The 24,409-nt window shown below is 42.0% G+C and overlaps 1 protein-coding gene across 1 annotated transcript in view; it reads left to right on the top strand.

The window, feature by feature from the left end:
- Positions 1 to 24,409, top strand: part of ANKH (ANKH inorganic pyrophosphate transport regulator) — a 100,699-nt gene that overhangs the window by 45,960 nt on the left and 30,330 nt on the right. The window contains exons 2-4 of the mRNA XM_054191103.1: positions 11,942 to 12,158; positions 20,806 to 20,924; positions 22,142 to 22,225. Coding sequence (XP_054047078.1) covers positions 11,942 to 12,158; positions 20,806 to 20,924; positions 22,142 to 22,225 — 420 coding nt within the window. The remainder of the gene's footprint in view (positions 1 to 11,941; positions 12,159 to 20,805; positions 20,925 to 22,141; positions 22,226 to 24,409) is intronic.

The following is a 24,409-nucleotide window of genomic DNA, read 5'->3' as shown; positions in this document are numbered from 1 at the left end:
AAGTGTCTCGTGATGGCGAGCGCTGTGTTGCTGAAGGTGTCTGTAGAGATGCTGCTAGACAGCAGAATTACTGTGGCACCATTTGCAGTTTCTCAGTTAGGGGAGCAACCCATCCACTGTGTGTCTGGTCACCTCTTCAGCTGGAAGAATTTAAAAGTACATAATGTTTTTTGTGTTTGGATTTTGTGAACCCAGGGGTAGACACTTCTCAAATTAGATTAAGCATCAAATTACACCATGTATTTGACATAATCAAGAATACTCACAAAGTCACTAGTGACTGCACTTCTGGTTAAGATGTGCCCCTACCAGACACATAGAACTAAAATTTACTTGCTAGTTAGGCTTGCTACAACTCCGCAAGTGCTTCCAAGTCTCCTCTTCCCTGAGGAGAAGGCTGCCAAGGTGCTGCTTCAGGAACTCTGAGTAGAAGCATTAGCCAAGGGTTTGGTGAAGATATAACAAGATTAATTATTGCCAGGAATTTAGAGGTTACTCTAGTGAACCCCTGGCTCTAGGGTTTGTATGTCCCGGTATATTCAGAAAGAATGCTTTTTTGTCTCCCTCTGTAACTTATGTGTTCCCAAGAGGTACAGAGGAAAAGCTTGAAGCATGATACATGTTCCAGTTCTCTCCTTTATTATCGAATCCAGTGAGGACAGAGTATATATAGCCTGTATTTCCATTATCATGGAAAGCCATTTACTATAACAGCAGCAATTGGGCTCCCAGCTGCCGTGAAGATCACATAAGCAACAGTAATCAGGTTCTCCCATGGCCTCCTGCTCTTCTAGGTCAGAGAGGGTATTTTCAGCCTTGCTTGTATAGACATATTACTGTGCTTCCCCTTGTGAAAGATAGGGCGTTTCAAAAAGAGTGCATGGTTTCAAGAGAAATTTCTTAGTTACCTGTTCTCCATACACCCATCACCTGGAAAAACGCATGTGCAATAATTTCATTGTGAGTTGACTTGTTGACTTCATGTCATTGGATACTGAGAGAACCAGGAGAGAAGTTCAAGGCTCTCAAAACTTAGGCCAGGCACATAGAAGTTTAGATTTTCTGAGAGAAAAATTTACTTTGGAGAAACCCTGCCCATTCTCCTTGCTGTCTTCCTCCACTCCCATGTCTTTACCACCCACTTCCCATTTATTTTAAACAGATACATTAGGTCAAATTCTAGAGGCAGAATTACCGGTTTAGTGAGACCGTTGCTTTCTGCAGGTATTGGAGTATTGGAAAGTGCTGTAATAGCTGGAAGTGCTTCAAAGTGTGTTTTGCAATAAATCCACCAGCCCTAGAGAAAGGAAATCTGTCACTATCCACAGTTTGTTTCCAGTTCAACTGAATAACTTTAATTTCATCCTAATAAAGCTAGTACAAAGAATAAGAATGGTAGGGAAAGAAAAACAGATACAAATGTTGTGGACTTTGTTTATGATGGGTGTTTCCAGCAGCGGAAACACCAAGTTTGTATTTAGGCTGGTGATCTGGGTGCCTTCTATTTGTCGCTTCTAAGCAGTTAAGACATGAGCTAATCTGGCAGCTCTACACTTGCAGTCGCAGGCACTCACACCTAACAAACTCGGCTTTGTGTAGCCCAAACTGTGCTTTTCCTAGCCTACCGCATGCTGGAGGGAACAGCTGCTTAATGACGGACTTTAACCAGCCGTGCTGCCTGCTCCTGACACAACAGCTAATGAAAATCACAGGCCTTAAATGCGTTCTGCTCCGATGAAGTTGGGCAAAGCCCTAGAACATAAGTAACAAGTCTGTGCTGGGCCACATGGGGAGGTAAATGCTTTAAGAGTAAGCTAATGGACAGTAGATAATTGCATAGTGCACTAAGTACACATAAAGGTAGGGCTGTACTACACATTCAGGGACAGCTGGGCAAGCTCCCACTCCTCAAGTCAAGCACAGAAGCCTTATTTGGTGATTATATGTATTTTTGTAATCATAGTAGCTTTGACACGTACTTTATAGATTGTTCTTTTTTCTTTTTTTTTTTTTTGACATAGTGCAGTTCTGAGGAGGATGAAAGACCAAACGGCAATTATTTGCCTTTCTTCTTCCTAAGCCCAGCCATATGACAAGTCAAGAATTTTGTGCGTTTGCTCAGCAGGCTCCTTATCTCTCCTGTCTGCAGCAAGAGAGAGGGAACATTTACCCAAGCTGAATGAACAAAACCTGCAGACACTTGCTTCAGTTTGCTTTAGCCTTTCATCCTGTACAAGTAATGTTCATTAAATAGCAAAGGCTTGGTTGCTTTACATATTCTGCTTAGCAGACATATGTGATGACACTTGCAGGGTGCTCTGAGTGACTAAGGGAGCTCCATTGACAACGGAGGGGCTGCAGTTTGCAAGCTACTTTGGTGTGATGATGGCTACTGCTGAATTTGGACTACCCTGGGGGATGGAGGGAGGGAGCAAGAGGCAGACAACAAAAGGTTGCCCCCCATAATTCTGACATTTTCAACTTTTGAGTAGCTAACTTTCACTTTGATCGCGTCTGAAAGTGATTTAAGGAAAAAAATCTGTTTTTGCACAGTGAGTGTCTTCCCTCACAGCCCTATTATCTGAAACCAGTTTGGTCCCATCCTGCACATTGTCACTGAGGCTGAACTTCGCCATCTTCTGCAATCAAAACAGCCTGGGTATCTGTCACTGAACTAAGAGAGACATCCATCTTGGGAGGCTTCCACTTCTTTATTACACCAAACCCCAAAACACCTGTTTGTGTGGCCACACTCCAACAAAGTAGCCCACTCCTCCCAGCTGACTACCAGTTCTGGCTGTGGCAAAATTAGTAACTCTAAACGATAGCAGCAGTAGGGTAATCTCTAGAGGAGCCATGAAGTGGTAGGATAGTACATGCAATGATACTAAAATATTTTGCTGCAGTATTGACAGCCTTGAATTTGATTGTTGGCTCTTGCCACGTTTGCTGAGTATAATTATTACATCCCTTAAATTCCACATGGAAAGACAATTGAGAGGAAATGCAAATTATTTGTCTTCCAAGTAGGAGGACACGGGATCTTAATCACTAACAAAGTGCTCAGAAATAAGCGAGCTGAAGCAATAAAAGTAAATGTTACAGATCTCCAGGGTCTTTACAGGCCTCCAGGGTCCTTTCCACAAGAGCCAAGATAGATAGGAGAATAAACCACCTCACAATTCCTGAGAGAAAGAAGTCTTAGTAGGTTACTGCAACTTCAGTCCATGGAAGGAGAAATGCTTTCCCTTTTGCTTTGAGCTAATGGTATAGGTAGTGTTTCCTTGTCTCCTGGTACCTTAAGGATTTGAACCTATACGGTCTCTGTTGTGTGGCTCAAAGCTTAATACCCAGGAGCACACTTGGCACCGCTGAAATATAGACAAGATTTCAGTGCAGTTAAAGTAGTTTAACAAGTTCTACTGAATATGGGCAACTCATACTTTGCAGATGCTTGGCCAAGTTTTGATCTGTTTTAAAGGCACTTTTGATAGGCTGTGCCACATATCAGAAGTTTTCACCAAATGCTGCACGCATTAAGATTTTTTTTAACAGGAAAGGTTTAAGGAAAATAGTTTAAAAAAATCTACATAGCCAGGGACACACCCCATTAATTTCTCCTATTCTTGCAATTGGCAAAACTATTTGCTTGGATTAATTTTTTATTTTTTTTTAATTTGGGTCTTTGCCTAGGCTGATGTTTTTAAGTGGGAAAAACAGACTTACACTAGATACAGGACCTTGTCATTGGGAATGCGAGGTGACCTTATGTGAAAAAATACCACTTAAGAGAACTACTTATAATATGTGAAAAAATGAGAAAGCAAGAACCTAGCATCATATGAAATGCGTGAACTTAGAAATACAAAAGAAACAAATACAATATCAAAATTACTGAAAAGTACTGTTCTGCTGTAAGTTATATCTATGAAAAAGCCAATAACAGCAGAACAGGAAGGGTGAAAATTGGAAGGCAAGCGGAGCTAAGTAATTTCTTGCCGTGAGGTGAAAATATAGGTCACTTATTGTCAAGGACAAGATCTTTGGCGAAAGCGAGGAGAAGTGGTAGAGAGCAGGCCTTTGGAGCAGCAAGGAGAAGTGGTACAGAGCAATGAAACAAAAGATCCTTCAGGAAAGGAGGGGGAAATGTGAGAAATGGAGATTCAGACCAATGCCGTCAGCGTGGCCGTCGCTGGCAGGAGAGTGTGTTTTAGTGTGCAAAGTAGATGGCCATGGATCTTCAGATGCCAGTTCTGGTTTCATGTTAAGGTTCAGGGTGAGGACGGTCTCTCGGGGTGGTTGCCCAGGGAAGGTGTGGGGTCTCCTCCACAACATCTCCCAGATGTTCAGCTTGGGGCAGTGCTTTAAGCTGGCCCCCAGGGCCCCTTCCAACCCAAACCTGTCTGTGCGCTTTGGAGCTTAGTGAGAAGGTGTGATCAAGGAGAAAGTGGCAATCTCCATTTCAGGAGGAGAGAGACACAAGGAGTATTTCAGCGGAGATGGAGTTAATGCTAATAAAAAGGCAATATGCCAGAGTTGTGAGACACTGACAGGTAAGGGACCTGTGTAGATTAGATTTGCTGTGTGCATACAAGCAAGTCTTATAACAGTCCTTGCAGAAATTTAATTTATAAACATGAGAAAATGTGATTTTATGAAATATGCAACTGATAGTAAATCAGCTTACTTTTTACTTTGGGGGTATAACGTGAGGAAGAGAACAGAGCCTGTTTCTGTGAGAAATTAAAAATAAAAAGGGCACTGCTGCAGATACTGTGTCACTTGTGATTAAGGCAAATATTCTTTGTGCGTAGATACATGTGATATGCATTTGTGTTCTCCCCAGTGCTTTCTACCACTTAAAAGTAATCAAAATGGAATTTGGTGAAGAAATGATAGCTATTCCATGGGGCATTTTGAAGAGACAGGGAGCCAACCTTCTCCTAGTTTTATGTGTCTCAATTTATGTCTCAGTTTTATTAGTCCATGCTCATAGACTTAGAAACAGAAATAGTTTTTGAGAGAAAATGAGTCTCTGGCCTCCACGTGAAGGAGATCTGAAGATAAATAAACTCAGCCTGGAGTTAGCCATACTTCTGTAACATAATCACAAATACTTCTCACCTTTGTGGATGAGCTCCAAGGGAAGCTGGAATACTTTGAGAACAAAGCATTCCCATTCGAGTTTCACCTTAGATATATTTTGGGCAGTTCATTAGCATCAGCCAGAGGATACCAGCCATAATGGCAGGGAATATCTCTAACATGTTGATTTTGCTTCTGTCCTATGCCCCTACAAGCACTGCTTGCCTAAAAAAAGGCCAAAGTTAGTGGTTGTCTCACCTCAGGGGACAGGTTTCTCAACAGCCATCTGTGGAAATGGCAGTGGTTTAGGTCTCCTTCATGCAGGTGTCAGCCATTCCCATTCAATACTACCTGGGGAATACATCCTGAAGGGCTTCCCAGTGTCATGGCTCGTAGCTCTCTTGGCTTCGGGATCAGTGTTCTTCACGTTCCCCAGAGAGGCGACCATCTGCAGCGACTGATTCACCCCTCCAAGATTGCTCCCTGTCGTAAATATACTGGCACTTTGTCAAACATAGTTTTAGATGAGGCATGTTTTGGCTTCACTGAGTCTGGATTCTTTCTCATGGTCCTGCACCATTATCTTCTGCAGCCCCCTGTGGTTTTTTGTGTTATTCTCTGTCTTGTTCTGCGGGTTGTTGCGCCTAAATCTACTCACAGGCAGTAGGTGCACCGGGGTAGTGTGCCGTAGCTACTCTTCCAGCTCCCCAACATGTCCTCCTCTGCCTTAGTTCTTGCAGTGGGAAGGGTTTCCCATTTTCACCGACTTCACTGTTGCCACTGCTGCTCTAGTTATTCGTACGCCTCCTGGCTGTGCCTGTAAAAAGTGCTGTTGCCTGATGTATCCCAGGTCAAGTAAAAGCTGTGAGTGCTCTAAAATTATGTTATTTTGGATTTAGAGTCTTTATTTAAACTTCTCCCAGGACACACGTTCATACAGCCTTGACATTGGATAGTGAGTGGGAAAGTGGGAGCGTGATCACAGTCACAGAGTAGCAGGCATTTCAGATAAGAGTAGGAATCTGGCAAAAGTGTTCATTCTTGCTTTTCATTGCTGCTCAGGAGGGTGAATGGGGAAAAAAATTGTTACTGATTGCATTCTAGTCTTCATGGCTTGGTTTTTGTTTCACAGGGTATATGGGCTTTCTTCTAGGCCATGTTCTCCTTACTTAAGGAGACAGAGTAAATTTGATTGAAATTTTGTACACTAACTTTTTATTTAAGATAAAGCCATGACACCTGCCCTGCATTTGCAGTTGATTTTGAATTAGGAATCAGCAAGAGACAGAAGAACTTCAGCTCTCATTTTCAGGGCAGTCCTAATGCTCTTCCAAGGATGGCCTCTCCAGAGACAGGCCACATACCATGGGGGTCTCTAGGTGTCCCTCTCTCAGGACAGGCGTCTCTTTTTCCTTCAGAACGGAGTTTGGGGCTGTGGTCTCTTGCTGGGGACTGGGATTATTTTAGTGGGTTGAACCGATGGCAGCACTTGCAGTGCTGTGGGCAGGGAAAGCCTGCGGGGCTTCTCTTACAGCCAGCTTTAGTAAAGGACCAGGAGGGAAGTCAAGTATTTTAATAGCAGGCTAATAGGAATTGACCTCAGATGGCATTTCAGTCATCCGACACATGATCTACAACAGATGCTGGCTCAAAATTAGAGATACTGAATTAGGGTAAAAGCATTGCAAAACAAAACCCCAAACAAAACAAAAAAGGCCCAAAACAACAGACACTCCTCAGTCATCATTTTCAAGCTACAAGGTCAGACTCCCTCTACCCCTTCAGGGCTATCTCTTCATATACTATCTTTGGGCGATCTTCTTGCACCAGGATGAATGTGTGTGTGCTATTTTTACCCCATTTCCTCACACTTCTATGTCTATATTCATGGAAGCTTACACAGACCTGTGTCAGAGCACTGGCTCTTTCCCTCAAATTGCCTACCGGTGGTTTCCTGCTTTTATGAGAAACCCAGCCAGAAGCAGAGGTGCAGATGGGATAACGCTCAGGTAGCACCGACACAGCGGTCTGATGATGCCACGCTTACAGAACATCGGATCCGTCAGGGGTCCCTCTGGCAGCGCAGTTCCCGCAGTGGTGACAGAGGAGGAGACAGGACAGCCAGGGCCAGCTGGTACATATGATACTGAAGATTTCAATGTGACAGGATTTAGTAAATGAAAACTCAGCCAGCAATCATCAGGAGAGAGATTATTTGACACAGGAGAAAGACTGAAAGACTGTCCCCTACGTCAGCTTGCTCTTTTACTGGATACTTTGGCGCTTTTCCATTTTCTTGGGGGAGGGTAGGTAGGAAGAAAGATGTAGAGGGAGGGGGAACATGTTACAAATGTTTGCTGAACTGAATATACAGTTGGCCACGTTACTGCCAAATTGAGCGGGGTTTTGGTGTCACCCTTAGGTAGGTAACTAGCTAGAACAGACTTGAAAACATAGCAGGCAGAATCCCAGCTTCAGACAAGCTATAGGAATGTGACAGCTTCCATTAGGTCACAGTCTGCTCTTCCAGAATAAGCAAAATTGAGGACTGACAGGAATTACATTTCTTGGATTTTACTTGCTCTTATTTGAAACACGTGCACTGGTCAGGTATTGACTGCATAGTCAATAGTTAACTTCAAATGAAGTAGAAAATCTGCTCTTCTAGTTAGATATAGACTATTGAAATTCTATGCAGTACATAGGTAATAAAGCTTTTTTAAAAGCAGAAGGAAATGCATACAATAGGTGTGGCTTTCTCAGTGGATTTTTTTATGCTTTTATATGTCTAATCCAATACAAAATAAGCCATCAGTCATCCAGTAGTCTTTAGGAGAGGAGGATCATGTGAGAAATGGTCAAACACTATAGAACCAGCTTAACAGACGGACTTTGAATTTTTGGCAACAGAAGTGTGTAGCTGTAGACTGGAACCAAACCTTTTCCTGCCAACATTAGTGAATAGTGCTGAAACCTCATGCAAAACAGGACAAGCTAGACCCTTGACATTTTTCTTACAACTGTTGCTTTTTAAATCACTGCCTATGCATGCAAAAGTTTGTTGCATTCATCCATTATGCATGTCCTAGGAATTTGATAGAGGTCTCATATATTCCTTCTAAGAGGATAAAGCCAGCTGCAGTACCCAATTGTAAAGATGTGGTTACTGGCTGGAAATGTTATTAAGTGTATTACTTGGTATTGCTCGGACTTGAATCTTCTGGATGGGAATTTAAAAATGCTAGTCCTCTCTGATTTTAGGGAACATTAGAGACAGCACACAATTATTGCTAAAGAAGGGCTCAAGGCGTTGTTACCGGGTCCTCTAGCAAAGATTTAATCTTGCTAGTGATAACATAATGTGTTATAGAAGACATCATTGCATTGAAGTAGCTCTAGATCTTGGTGCCTGCCTTTTTGAGAAGTGCTTTAGGAATGTGACTTACTTCAGCTAACCTGTTCATACCAGATCATTCTCAGCCTGGAAGTATTGTGTGCTTTTTTCTGTTATCTCTAAAAGAAGGGTCAGCAATGTCAGTGACTTTATTTTAGTGACGTTTGATGAATAGTCATTTACTGTGACAGTTTCACCTACTGCCATATTAGGTTAGCTATTCATTAAAAACTCAGAAGGTGCCATCACCAATAGTCTTCCTTCTATCCAGCACCTGGATTTCCTAGTTCTCCCTTCAAGTTTGGTGTGAATAAGTCAGCTGAAAGCAAGATGACGTCTGAAATATGTATGATCAAGCTAACTTCTTATATTAAGTATTGTGATTATTATCATTATTATTATTATTACTGCCTAGTTCTGTGTGATTTTGTTGACAAGCTACACAAATCTTTGTAGAGATACGCTCTGTTATGCGTGAAACAAACATGGAATACGGATGCTACTGATGAAGTTTTGTTATTGATTTTTGTTCACACAAAAGGTCTACAAAATAGTGTCAGATAAAAAAATGGAGACCTTGCCCTGGTTTGTATGTTTCTTCCTTTATGAGAGACTTAATTGGAAATCTAACAGGAAATTAGACTGGAAGATTACCAACTGCATGGCTGGCATGCCATGAAAGATCAAGTGCCCGTGTCTTTCATATTGCACCCAAAGCAGCTTTATCAAGTATCTGGGATTTCTTACGGATTTAAGGATATCAAATAAAACATCAGCAGCTTCAGTAGCAAAAATATTCTAAGCTACATGGGGTAGAAAAACTACACAAGTTCTCATATAGTGTTTGGAAGTTGAGGACGAAGAAGCATTGTCATCTTAAAGTGAAAAAGGAGTAAGAAAGCTACAGAAGCTAAACCATCTGTACACAACCCTACTGACTGTTCATTTCCTAAGGATCTTTCCAAAGAAGCATTTAGGAGGATTGCTTTTTCAGGGCTAGCCTCTAGGGTATTTCATCATGTCAGCCAACCGTTCCACAGGAGTATAAATTAATGGCAGCATACCTCTTACAAAAGTCCCTTTTGGATTTTGCCAGTTTACCTTACCTGGTACACAGTGCGTCTCTGGGGAAAATTACTCAGAAGGATCTACTTGGTTGTCATTTGTTCATACAAAAGAGATCAGAGTTCAGCCTGTAAAACCAGAGAGGGAGAGAAAGAGGAGTGCTCAAGTCTTTCTCTGTCCTACTTAGATGGAAAACATAGTTATCCCGGGGCCAAAGTCACATGGAGCTAGTTTCACTGGCTTGAGGACTGTGCTCAGCAAAGATTGTCTCTCTGTAGAGGGATCATAGTGCTGTGCCTCTTGACAGAATGGGATTTCTTAAAGCCATGTTTATGCCAGGGACCTTGTCAGAAGTGGATTACTATTGTCCATACACTCTGGTATTCAGTAGTTGTCCAAACCAGGAAGGAAGCACTTGTGACGAGAAGCTTTTAAACCAGACTACCTGAAATTGCTTAGCTGTTTCTCTCTAAATTGAAGCTGCCAGAAATACTTCACTGTTGACAGAAGAAAAGAGGGGGGAAAAGTGATCAAGGAACCCTCTATATGGCATATTTGCCTATTATTGGCAACAGCAACAAGGAGATTCAGTGTCTTTAGAAAGTTTAAATGAAAATATTATAACTCTGTATACACCTTTATATCAATTACATCATCACAAGCGTCATCACAAAAGAAAGCTAAACTTGACTATTCCTTTCAGAGGCCACAGTCTTTTCCACAAATTGGGTACAGTTTTATGCACACGCTAGTGGTTTTGGCATCTGCAGATTAAATATAAGTTTAATTCTTATCGATGCAATAGATGGAATTATCTATACCCCAGAAAAGGTTGCATATAGCAGCTGCAGGTATTCCAGATCTAACACATGGTATTTTCAGGAAGGGGCAAACTGGAGCAAGACAGATGAAAGCATTTGGAGCCTCGGGTGTTCAGGTCAGAGCACATTGCAAGAGAGAGATTTGGCAGATATCAAGGATGGAGATGTTGGTATTTTCTACAGTTTTTTGCTATGATGTTGACAGTGCAGCTTTAGTTTCAAAAACTAAGCACATCTCACAGAGTAGAAAAGAACGGCAGGAAAAGTGCTCATTTCTGCTATGAGGATGCGGTTTCTTTTAAAGGCAATGGGAATTGCTTGCTTAGATGCTCTTTGGAAGGGAAAACAAAAAGTCAAAAGACGGCAACATAAAGTCTAAGCTTACATTTGAAACGGGAGGGGTTCACCAAGATTACCTGATGATACTCTGCCTGGTTTGTTCATTCAGAAAAAGTGGTATTAGAACTGCTGTGTAAGTGGATAGACTGAGATTTGGAGGGTGTCTTGGAGAGATGTTCCTGGTCGGCCTCATTGCCATGGCCCTGTCAGCACACATCAGCTGTAACCCGTAGGAGCTACATACTTGTGAAAACAAGTTGTATTCCATCCTTCATGCTTTTTGAATCAAATCTTGTTTTAACAGTTTGCTGAGTGTATCAGATGATTGATGCTGTCACACTGCAGATAAAATTTGTCATTCTGTCATTTTTATTCAATATTTTAGAAGCATTTTGGTGCAAACTGGAATCTGAAGCAGTTACAGATTTTTTCTATGGTTCACCTTAGTTATAAAAATAATCTATCTAATTCTCAGTGATTCACTGGCAGACATTTCCTAAATACAGACCTAGAATGAATTAGTAGGTTGGTTGAACCTTAATATGTCTTGAAATATATGTGCTTTATTCTTTTCAAATACGCTACAAGGAGATATAAATAAATATAGGATCAGAACCTTGTGAAATACATGAAAGGAGAACAGATATGTTTAGTCGTGTGCATATTTGGCCTAGTTTCATAATAAACATCATAGGATAGTATCAGCTATTCACAACAACCACATGGGATGTAGTGAAAAGCTCATTACCCTGAAAAAAAAGTTTGAGCTCCTGAAATTTCAGCATATAATAATGTCAGAGTTTTTACCTGTGCAAATGGCCTACAAGGACTGTGCTTTGTTCAGTTCAGGGCTAAGGCCTCAAAGTGGCATTTAAATGGTCTTGTATCATCCATGATTATTATCAGGTCATAAAATTACTCTAAAAAGGAAAGAAACTGACTTCTGGTATAGCAGGAGTTCCATTATATACTTTAGAAATAGTTATTTACCTTAGTACCTAAAATACAGTTTATCTTCAAGTCTACTTTACTTGCACTTATTGTCCGTGTGAAATGATGAAGTTGTTGGTGTCACAAGTCACAAGTTACTGCTGCTGAACCCAGAGATACAAGGTCCAACTTGGGATGAAAACGATGAGAGTGGAGCTTGCTTGTTCCTTCACAAATTGGCTGCAGAACATTGTTTTTTATACACTTCACATGTGCTACATTATTTTCTCTTTCTGTGTTTCAACAGGCTTTGAATAGGGGCATTGCTGCTGTCAAGGAAGATGCTGTGGAAATGCTGGCCAGCTATGGGCTGGCGTACTCCCTGATGAAGTTCTTCACGGGTCCGATGAGTGACTTCAAAAATGTAGGCCTGGTGTTTGTGAACAGCAAACGAGACAGGACCAAAGCAGTTTTGTGCATGGTTGTGGCTGGCGCTGTAGCTGCTATATTTCATACCTTAATAGGTAAGGTCACTTCACGTTTAATTAATATGTCTTTTAATTTTCTTCCCTGGCCTGTTCTTCAAACTGATGAATCTGTAAATTTAAGATTTCATTTGTAAAAGTGCAACAGGAGATGCAAAAGAGATTAAATCTCTTGGTCTGGTATCATGCCCATCCACACAATTTTTATTACTTTTTAAACAGGTTGTTAAGTGGCAGATTCCACCTCCAGGGCTTGCCTGGTGGCTCAACGCGATATTGATCTCTTTCCGTCAGGTGTGTGAGCAAAACTTTGGCAAGGTTGACAGGTTGCATGAAGCTGGTAGCTCAGGCTTACAGTTAGGTAGTGATGATCAACTAGCAGTATCTGCCTGAGTGGGTTTGGTAGGACTTCAAGGTGTGCTTCGTAGGTCTGTTGGTCAGAACTCAGTGGCATTGTTAGTGTTACTTCCTCTGTACTCATCCCTTTGCTACTTACCTCACAGTACAAAACTCTAAGCAAGTAGGTGCCAGCATCCTCATTGAAATATCAGGTATTACTCTTTACTAGTACTAGTCATCATCCACTTCTGTTGAATAAGAGCTCTTCATGCCAAATGGAGACCAGCTCCCTGAGTGAACTCTGAAGCCAAGAAAATGCACAAGCAGATATGAACTGAACATAAAAAGTAAGGCAGCCACAGGATTTGCCAGTTCCTAAGAGCCTGGAGAAATGTGGTATCAACCCAAGCATCAGCCAGTACCACAACAATAAAAAGGCATGTGACCTGGAAGACTTTAACTTCATCCCCTCCAAGAACTGCACCAGATTCCCTGCACCTTCTGGCTCATTCCACAAAGCTGAAGCCTCTGGACCTCAAGCAACGATGAATAGGAGATGCTGGAGGAAGAAGCGGAGAGTGCATTGTATTCAACAGGTACAATCCTAAAAGCTGGGAGCTCTCAGGGATGGGAGGAGGGAGGTAACGCAGCAGCCTATGGAGGCACGCGTTGGTTGACAGACAGTAGGACTGAGGTGGATGACCAGCAATAGGAGGTCATTCCATCGCAGAAAGATGGGAAACGCAAGTGTGATGGCAATATCCAGAATTGCCATGAAATTATGGAGTGTCCTGGAAGTGAGACACCATTCATTATCAGGCTGTTAGTATCTCAAGAGCAGCACGGGCTGCTGGTCAGCGGGTAGTTCCTGCCAAGTAGGTACAAGAGCCATCTGGTAAATACAAATGCCCCCTGCTCTTAACCTTTAACAGGCTGCGGGCTATATTCACCAGCTTTATGTGCCTCCCAAGCACTCCAGTTTGTTTGACCTTAATGTCTCTTACTCCACCACTGATACGGCAGCCCTATGCTGTTTACCTTTACTGTATGTTATGGCCGTAATAAATGCTTACAGTAACGGCTCACTAGCTGTGGCACCTCTGTGCCAGGGATAAGCTGTTTCTGATTTTTTAAGCTGAATCCATGCATTCAAGTTAATTTAATTACCAGTATCGACTGTTCACTTCTTCAATATGTTTACAGTTGAGGCTGCTTGATTGAGTCAGGATTATAAACTTTGGGCCATTTGTACGTTTGGCTCTCATTTTTCTTTGCTTGGAATGTTTCTTCAGCCCCCAGAGCTGCTCTTCTAGTTGCTCACTTGTTTTCCTGCCAGTGCCGGTCGAAGTTTTTGGCTTTGTCAGTTGGATAAAGAAATATTTTCTAGTCATCCAACATTTTATTTTAAGCTATGATAGATGTTAAGAAAATTTGAAGTATAACTATCAAATTTCCAGGTGAAAGATACAGCTGGATTTGCCATGTGGGACTTTTGATTGAAGGGAGGTGTTCGAGGCAGCCATTTGAAAAACGTGCCAAGATAGATAAGTTTCTTGCCTTTGCCTGGAAATAGAGCCCAGCTGAATTCAGAACCTCTGAAATGCCCTCTTTGCAGTTATTGGGGAAAAAAAACAAAAAAGAAGACTGTACTTACCATGCTTTAAAGTCCTGAATTAAAGGGCTTCACACAATCTTTGGGCTGCTTATGGTGGCAGACTGCAAAATATTTTTTAGTATTTTAACTTGTCTATGCCTGAAAATATGCAAAGGCCACAGCAGAGACTGGCAGAGCGCCCGAGAGAATAGAGTTAGTCAGATTCTAGCACCAATTGCCTGGGTGATGTTGCCAAGTTTTATGTTCCAAGTTTCCTTTGAACATGTTTCAAATCCTGATTATTCTTCTCTGACCCACAGATGCACAACCTACCTAGCAGGAGGAGGAGAAGGAGTCCAGTGACAGACAGGAAGCCTCCTAGGACCTGCAGCTACTCCCCAGCAGCTGCAAACCTATCACAGACTATCTACAGGAGACAAAAATACAGGTTACTGATGCTCGGCAGATGAAAAACAGAAACAAATAGCACTCAGGGGACTGAATTTCTTCCACATGTGTATGGGGCTAAGGAAGATGACATGACTGTCTGCCATAGACTGTCACAGCCCAGGAAGGAACAGGGAACAAAAAGCCCAATGAAATAAGGAGGAGTACTGAAAGTCAGAAGGAAGAAAACAAGTGGTGGTAGAAACACAGTGACCACAATGAATCACCACATTTCCAACTGTGATAGAGACTATTTGCAGTCTGCTCACAGCTCTTCACAAACAGCAGCCTCTACGCATTTAAAATATCAAAACAGAATGTTTCACCCACTTGACTCATGCTTCATTGCTTCAGCACCAGCTCCCCACTACCGCTCCCCCACAGGGGCCAACGCAATCCTCTGTGGGAGTCAAACCACTCCAACTCACAGTTGCAAGTTCTGGGTCCCCAGTTATCACGCCACCACATTCCCATGAACGTCCGCAAAGTCCTCACCAACAGTTCCTATCACTCCCCTGTACAGGTAGCAGTGAGACCCAAGAAACGAGTTGACTTGACCAAAGAGATTTGAAACCATATTCTCGTCCCACTTAACAATGCTGCTGCAAACCTTGGTCAGTACACAATTCCTGCATTTGCTGTTTCAGTTGCAATCTGGAAATAGAAAATAGAATGCTGCCTTCCTTCCCTTGTGCTATTTTGGGGACAGCCGCTGCCACCAGTTAGGTGGACAGTTCACTAGGTAGCCAGGTCTAAAACGTCTCGTTATTTCAGAGATTGGCTTTTGGTGGGAATTTTGGGCTGTAAGAGAAGGGATTCAAGATGCTAAGCCTGTCTGTACCTATTTTTGGCATCTTACAAAATTGCCAGCTTGACAGAGGAGAGAATTCATTGATATAATATTATGCTAACATAATGCATTTCATGGTGTTGCTGGTATGCCCTCCGTGCTAAGTGGGTCTCTAACCAGTGTCATGAAAGACATGCACATTTTCTTTGACAGTAAAAAGCATCATTCAGCCCTTCACTCCTTTACTGAGAAATAGTGTACTGAGAAAGTTTATTTCCTTTTGCATATAAATATTACTTTGCACAGCTCTCTGAGGTTCTGGAAATGACAAGGCAGAAGTGACTTTGGGGAAACATCCTCTTTGCTTAAACAGACTTCCTTAAGTGGTGCCCACTACACCTGATCAAAAACTACGTGGTGGATCATTTGTCATTACCAGGAAAAAAAGGTTGTAACTTTAGTAACCAGGCAAGCCTATAACAGACTGGATGGTCAAGACATGCAAGTGATTTGTTTTGTGACAGTTTTTTGCTGATAGGCTAGCGGGCATGGGTCACTCCCCGCACAGATTGCACAGGGGAAATCTTTAGCAGTTGCTAGTAATTCCACTGATTTTTTTCAGTTTCCCACATGCGTGGTCTCTGCATATACATGAAAGATCTGCATAAGATGTGAGCTATAGGTGTAAGCCCACCACTTCCAATGTAACACTGCTGGAATTTTCTAGAGATTAGGAGTTACAGAGTAGTTTATGACAACCCGTGCTATTTTTTCCAGTCAGTCTTGTTCTGACATGCCCACTGTACTGGCTTGTATTAAACATTTCAGAATATAATCCAGGCTTGCTTTTGTTTTTTTTCTTTCTAAAAGATGACAAAATGTTATTCATTAAAAATACATCCTACTTCAGCATCTTCAGATGGCCATTGCTAAAGCAGTAATGCGCTTCCCCAGCTGCCCCAACCTTTCCCCCACAACAGGGGTAGTTTCTTATCAGCAGGGTATTCAGGGCAAAGGAAGAAGGAAGAAAGCCTATGACCAAAGCATTTGTGGGTTTTAGGATAGCAATGATTATTTTTTAGTTAAAACAGGCTAATTTTGAGACTTAGGAGATTTTAGCCTACCTAAAGAGATTTCAAAGACCACTGGTCATTGATAGATTTGGGAAAATCAACAATGCAATTTTGGAAGTAGAGCTGAGCACAGAAAAAGATGATTGCATTAATCAGTCTGCATTAAGATGCTCCTAAGCTGTTTTTTTTTTTTTTAATTCATTTATTACTATAAGCAAAAAAATCACAAAGCCTAAAACACTCTGATCGTCTGGGCTTTTACAAGGGTGGACACAGGCTTTTGCTTCTACTTTTAGGCTAATCAGAGACATAAAGAAATCTATGTACCCTGTGCCATCTTCAAATGAAGATTTGCCATTCAGTTTTGGGGAGGAGGTGGGGTTTGGTGTTTTTTTTGCAAATTGGCATTTTCCTGTCTGCCCAAATCACTTAGCTGAACAAAATTCTGACCAGCATCCGCTTTGGCCATGTGAGACATCTCTATGACAAGCAGCAGAAGAGACTTCTACTTCTCAAGTCTCCAAGTTAATTTTTAAAACTGGCAACAAAGTATGAAAATGGAATGCATCTAAAAAGAACACACTTTAACCCAAAAACATTTTTTTGATTTTTTTTTCCCCTCTAGTAAAGCTAATATTGACATATGTAGCTCTGTGTCTGGCAGTAAATGGTATCACTTCCTCTAAGGGTTTCTTTTTGTTTTCTTTATGATGTGAGTATAACATGCTGGGCAGTAGACAGCTCCAAAATGACTACGGTACAGCTATTTGTTTGAGACTGCTGGCATCCTTAAGAGCGTGTTTAGTTGTTTCAAGAATGTATGAAGTTTATGTGGTAGTAAATGCCTTGTTAGAGAAATTAGTGTAAGGAAGTGGAGATCCAATTAGGTATGCAGTGTTTCATTGTCATTGCTTAGCCTTCTGGGTCTTAAAACTCAACTGGAAAAGAAAAAAACAAGAATTCCTGCTTAAATGCTGTAGCAAGACTAATCCATAGACATATCAAAATAAATGAGGTATTAGAGGAGAGCAAACAGGCAGCTTGTCTTGGGGTTGGACTTCTCTGGTTTGGATGAAATGATGCAAGGAATGGGAAGAGCCATCTGCTTTAGCTTCATATAATACTCTTCAGCTCTGTTATTAATTTTGTGCCGTGATTCATAATAAGTTTGTAAGGTTGGCCAAGGTTAAGTTCTAATTGCATCAGCAATTGCTTTATTCACAGCTCAGAGACACATGCCTGTATATTTGTCAGTAAATCTCAGCTTGCTGAGTCCTTCTTTCTGAGGATGGAAGCATTCATTGACATCAGCAAAAGTGATTGTGTGCTTTCACTGACATGGGGAAGAAAATAGTTGACTATTTTAAAACTATCTTTTAAGTTTAGACATTACAATTACAAAATCAAAATCACATTAAAAAATGCAGTTAGGCTTTTTTGGATGAGGAGGAAAAAGAAACTTACAGTTTACAGAGCACAGCACTAATATCCCTACAAATCTTAAAAATGTGGTGCTGTGGAGTGTGGTGGTGTAAGTCCCTTGAGAGTGTCCTGCCAATAAACTACAACCCCGTGGTGAACTGTCCCTACAAGTGTAGTAGTTGTGTAGTTCACAAGTGTAGTTCAGCCTCTGTACCCTCTGATTCTGTAATTTTTCTGTGATAGTAAACTGAAAAAAAAAAAGAATTTAAACATCTTAATGGATTCTAGAGCCAAAAAAGTTACTTATTATGCACTTTCTAAACAGTTTAAGAGTTTCCTTTAAAACGGGAGAAGCCCAAATGGTGAAGCACATGGAGAGCACCGAGGGTGACTTCTGCGGCGTGCTGTCTCCCCTGTACTGCACTGCTGGTGGAGGCCTCTCCACAGGAGCGGGTTTCTCAGCAACCTGGACTCTTGATTCTGTCAGTCCCCATGTGGGGAGTTATACGGCTGTGCTTCCTGCAGCAGTTTTTAAGTTTTTGTGCAGAAGTGTTAAGCAATTTCAATGGAACCAAAGAGACAGCTTAATGAATCAGACCCTCACAGGCGGCTTGCCTCACATGCCTTCCAAACTTCTTCTCCTTCATTCAAATAAGTCGATTCAGAAACATCCATGTACTGCCCTGCCATAAAAGCAGTTTTCCACAAGGATTTACCATACAAAAATCCATGCATAACAGAGAGTTTTCAAAATACTGAGCAAAAACTGATGTATGGATATTTGTGCAAAACCAAAAAGAGGCCGTGCGTGATGTATGGCTGGACTGCAACAAGCACGCGGACACTTAAAGAACTAAACCGGCCTCCCTGCTCTGGGGAGAGGTTGGAATCCTGTTCTAAGGATTTTCCCTAATCCCTTTCAAAAGGAAACAAGGCTGGGAGTGCTTTAGGAGGATAGCTAAGAAACTTGGGGATTACTGGGTGAACCGAGAAGTTGTGAGTCTCTCATAATTCAAATGAAAGACATATAGATAGGGAACAGCATAGGGAAAGGGAGTCTTTAACATTTTAGCATCTTTGGGGCAGTGCCGGTTATCTGGAATGAGGCTCGTGCCTGTTCCCAGTGCTGTAATACCACCTTCTTTGCTGTAATACCACCTTCTTTTTTACTACCTTGTTTACTCTGCCTTGTTCGGACTTTAAAAGTCCTTTCAGTCCTGTTAAACATTTAACTCCTGTATCTCTAAGCCATCAGAAAACAATGATGACTTAAACGCCTCTTTAGTTGCTTCCAAACACTGTTTATGAGTTATAAAAGTTAGTTTTAGGCTAAAAAGATCGAAAAACTAGTGTTAGCATTTGTCAATCCAATTGTGTGACCTGCATGCATGAAAAGAATGACTTTACTGAACTACTCTAATGAAGGTCTGTACAACGATAATAGAGTTATTATAAATTCAAAATCAGATAGATGTTCACATTTGGAATAATTATTTTAGAAAAGCCACAAGTGGAAGAGAACTGAAGTAAGATTCCCCAGGCACAAGTAATTCTGCAGCTACTTGTGTTGGGAGGTTGACTTTACAACCTAATCATTCTTTTAACAGCTCTTACAAGCATATAGAGGAAACTACATAATAATAAGCAGTTCTAGAGCACAGTTTATAAAAGGTTAAAAGCTATTTGGATTATTTAACTGTGCATATTATTTAAGTCCCCATAGGTCAGAGATTCCAGTCATAGCTGACTCTTCGTTATTGCCGGTCATGGGGAGGACTCTGGGGTTACTAAAGCAGCTGGATAATGTGGGTACTAACAGAGATGTAAGCAGTTCTTTAGAGAGACGTCTTATCAATGCTTATAAATATCTAAAGGGCGGGTGTCAAGAGGATGGGGTCAGGCTCTTTTCAGTAGTGCCTGGTGACGGGACAAGGGGCAACCAACACAAACTGGAACACAGGAAGTGCCATCTCAACATGAGGAAAAACTTCTTTACTTTGAGGTTGCCAGAGCACTGGAACAGGCTGCCCAGAGAGGTTGTGGAGTCTCCTCTGGAGATACTCAAAACACACCTGGATGTGTTCCTGTCCAGCCTGCTCTAGGTGAACCTGCTCTGGCAGGGGGGTTGGACTAGATCATCTCTGAAGGTCCCTTCCAACCCCTACCATTCTGTGGTTCTGTGATTCTGTGATTCTGTGTGGTAAGTCCCTGCATTTGTGCTGTCTTCAACCCAACACCTTGGGAAGAGAGAACCTGGCAAGAGGCATGTTGCCCAACACTAAAAATTCCTGTCTGGGGTTGAAACAGGACGGCAAAATAACATACTGGCAATCAGAAGTGGATGGCAAGCCCACGATTTCTAGCAGTGCCCTTTTCTGGCTTGTGGCTCCTGAGATACCGGCTCTGTATAAGGAAGGAAATGAACGCTGGTCGAGGCTACCCAGAGACTGTACAGTGAACTGCGCAGTGCCCTGACAGGTCCCAGCAGAGGTGGTCATTAGGTGGAGTAAGGGAGAGGCATAATGAGTGTGATTGATGTTGTATGCAATTCATAGTATCCTTTTACAGCTTTGGGCAGATTTACAGGTAACATCATGAGAATGCAGTGCCAGTAGATGGTTTCAGCATTTATAAAGTACTACAGCCCATGAAATACTCAATGCATGGTGAAAGCAGCTTTTCAGACAAAAAGCCTTGAGTTAATGAAAGAGCAGTAGATTTTCTGGAGTACCAGTGTGTTCATTTAGCAAACAGATGTGGCACTTACTATACCCGTCTCCCAACCCAGCCATTTGTTATCACTCCTCTGCTAAAGGTTACTTGAAAAAGAACCACGAGAGAACTCCTTACTCATAAACAGCAGCTGGTGAGGCTGTAATATCTGGAAGCCCCTGCAGCTGTTTGCTAAGTGGATGCGTGTCTGAGCTTCTAGATGTCACAGTCTTTCAGGTACTTCTGAGTATCTTACCCAGAGTCTATATGTAACCTTTATTATTCATTCCTATTCTTTTGTCTCTACAGCGTATAGCGATTTGGGGTATTACATTATTAATAAGCTGCACCATGTGGATGAATCAGTGGGAAGTAAAACTCGGAGGGCCTTCCTTTATCTTGCTGCCTTCCCTTTTATGGATGCCATGGTGAGTGCCTGAATCAGAACTGAATTTTAATATGAATGGGTTTTGGGGTTGAGGCTTTTTGTGACCTTAGTTTGCAAAGTCTGTTACCTGATGGGAAGCTGGAGGTGTGCAGAAGGAAGGTGTGTCCTTTGCAAGCAGTAGCTCTGGATATACCTGGACACATCATCTCCTGCTACCTGGAAAAAGCATCTGGGTGGACTTTGAACATCCAGAGATCATGACAAATGTGAAAAATGTCAGCTGCCTTGTTAGAGTATGCGCAGGATGGAAAGCACTGGTCATCTTCTGATGAGCTGCACCATTTGTCTGTGTTGTCTCATTCCAATTTGTAGTGAAAGAGTTGGATTTGCCTTGCATTCCCAGATCACCTGCAGAGCTCACAAGGAACAGGCTCGTTTTCTCAAAGCAAATTTCTTGAAAAGGTATTTCTTACCATCAATTTTTGCAAGCACAGCTAAGTCCAGTGTATCTGAAATGCTTGGGCAAGAGAGCCACACATGGCATGGGCTGCTGCTTCCCAGATCTCCAGGCTCACTGCTTGTGGCCTGCACAACATAAAAATGTGGCAGATCTCTTTAATGCCTTTACTTCTGTGTAAAACTGGTAAAGGATAACCTTCTCATGACCTGCCTCCACCACTTTCTCTAACATTTGTCTGCTTGAAACAGTAGCTGACAATAAAAAGAAGTTGGATCATTAAGTTTTCTTTTCCAGACAGGACTCAGTATAACTCAGTGGGCCAATGAATATTACACGTCAGAGGTGCATCCAGCTGGTGAATGGGAAGAAACACTTTTTCCTTCAGATTATTTAGTATGAGGTGTCCCTGCCCATGGCAGGGGGGTTGGAACTAGATGATCTTTAAGGTCCCTTCTAACCCGAACCATTCTATGATTCTATGATAATCCATCCTGTGCAGCGTCTGTTTTATGAAGAGGGGGCAGTTTTTTATGAGATCTGATCAGAAATTTCTATACAGTCTGTTAAATTATTCCCATTCTCCATGTCAGCCATGGCAATAAGGAACTGAATGCAGCAGTGCTTTCTCTGCATTACTGGCTTAACACGTGCCCAGATTCACACCAGGTACTGCTGGCGGAAAAGAGCTTTGTAAGTTGTTTGTGTACAATGTAACAATGAGAAAACAGCATTCTGGGAGCTGAAATCTTTCACAAATATCATAATCACTTCCCAAACTCTTCTTTGCCTTTTTTCAGGCATGGACCCATGCTGGGATTCTGCTGAAACACAAGTACAGTTTCCTAGTGGGATGTGCCTCCATCTCAGACGTCATAGCTCAGGTAACGACTCCTCTTAGCAGTCGCTGGTTCTGTTGTGTTACAGACTAGATGCTTTCCTAAGCAGAGACTCTTTTGTACAGAGACTGTCTTCTCCCTCTACCGTAAACAACACAGCAGAGGAATTAATCTTGTGTGCTGTTCTCTGGTTGTTTCCCTATCGTGTCGATGCTGTTTGCTGACAGCTGTGGTTTTGACTGGTCTCACTTGACTGGATCAAGTCAATCCCAAAGCAATGTCAGGAGACAGGAACCAGGATTATTTGGGGTAGGGACATGTCTTCCAGCAACTCCACCTGTTTCAGAATGGCTGAGAAACAAGCTATATATAAATGTGTACATCTGGGAAAAAAGGAGGTGAGGCGAAGAAACAGATGGCTTCTACCAGTCCTGAGGCTGATGGAGTGCTTTGAAAGAGACCTTTCTCCCCCGTGTGCATTCTGCCCCATGCTTCGCACAGTTTCACTGAAATCATGAGTGGGGCTTGTAGGTGGGGAAGTGAAGGCTTGATTCTCCACTTCACCTGTCAGTTTTGCACATGCTGCCTAATCCAGTGCGATGCGGTAGTGTAAGCCATCTTCTGAGTGCCAGTATGGCATCGTTCTTGTTACTGGTCCAAAAGGTGAAGGCTCAGAACTGCATCAGAAGGGATCTGTGGTGACAGCCCCTGGGTGATGCAGAGAAGACCAAATCTTGTTTGAATTTTCTTTTGTGAGGGAGGTGTTAAATATCCTGTTGCTTTGTACTAGACACGCTTAAAGAACAACATTCATACACCTTGCTGATGGGCAGTGTTGTAGCACCCAAGAACCAATATACAACCCTCTTTTTAAAGCAGATATAAAAATATTATGAAATGGAGAGTCCCAGCACCTGTAAAACAGTTGCTGTACTGCCCCATTACCAGCTGAATGGTGTAATGACTGGGTAAGAAAGAGGATAATAGCAGTAAAAGATCAAAGGAAAGATGAAGTCAACAGCACTTAGTTCAATTTTCCATAGCATTTTCCTCCCACTAAATATGAGCAAACCATAAAGCAAGTTGAACCATTCAGTCAGCTGCTATTCTATGTTTGGCAGGTCTGCCTCTCTACAGTACCGCACTAAATCCCTGAAGATAATACCAATTACTGTAAATGACCTTAACTCTCAGGATCTGCTCTTTGTCCTACAAAGTTTGCTGACCCTAGATGCATGTCAGGTCACATACAGCTAAATACAGAAACAAATTCTTATTTTGGCCACAGTACACATGCCCTTTCCACAATGATTGGTGGGTGGGGTGCCAGGCGTTGTGAAGAATAAGACACCTGTCATCTTCTCTCAACAAAATAGCGCACAGAGCAAGAGCAAATCTGGTAGACAAAAAGTTGTGATTCTCCACACCCCCGTAATTCCCTACACCTACATTTGCTCCTTACACAAGCAATAGGTGCACAGGCAGTGGCTAATTCTCCTTGCGTAGCTTCATATACACACTTTTTGTGGCTGACTTTGCCTCTGTTTACTGCAAAACAATTCGAGTATTTCTTGAGCTCTAACAGTGAAGGAGAGAACCTGCCCCTGAACAATGTGTTTTGTATTTCTTGTCACTCACTTGCCAGCACGTCCTGGCAGGGTTGTCCTTGATTCTGCTGTTCACAGAACGAAACACAGTTTCGTTCCCAGTTGTGTCCCCCATCCAGAGACATTTAGAATGTAACAGTCACACCATCAGTTCTGTACTTAGCAGAAGAGAATAGTATCATATTAATAAATTCCTTTGCATTTTCTGCATTGTGCATTTAATCTTATGAGACTGAATTATGAGCTGTTCATTAGCCCAAAAATTTCCATTTCAGTTACATCAATGGGGCACTTAGCTGAAGAGAAAATGATGAAATATTGAAATTTCACTCAAAAAAGTAGAAAATTAGGATGACAAAAGACTTCCTGCTTCTAAATGCTGAAGTGAATACTTCCAAACATCTGGCTTTTTGATTGCCACTGCCCCCTCGCCCCTCCAAAAAAAAGTAGGGTTTAGAAGCTGACCCTAGAAGCATGTCTCCAGCCGCAGTGAGTATCAGAATAGCACATTCTCCTGGGAAGGGGGACACTCAGCCACATGCTTGCTGACAGACCTTGCCAGACTTTCATGCTAACCTTCTCCTGTTTATGGTTCCCAGTCTGGCACCTGCCCATACCTTCA

Source organism: Rissa tridactyla, chromosome 2, assembly GCF_028500815.1.
Source record: "Rissa tridactyla isolate bRisTri1 chromosome 2, bRisTri1.patW.cur.20221130, whole genome shotgun sequence".
Classification (NCBI taxonomy): domain Eukaryota; kingdom Metazoa; phylum Chordata; class Aves; order Charadriiformes; family Laridae; genus Rissa; species Rissa tridactyla.
This window is presented reverse-complemented; position numbering and strand designations above follow the sequence as displayed.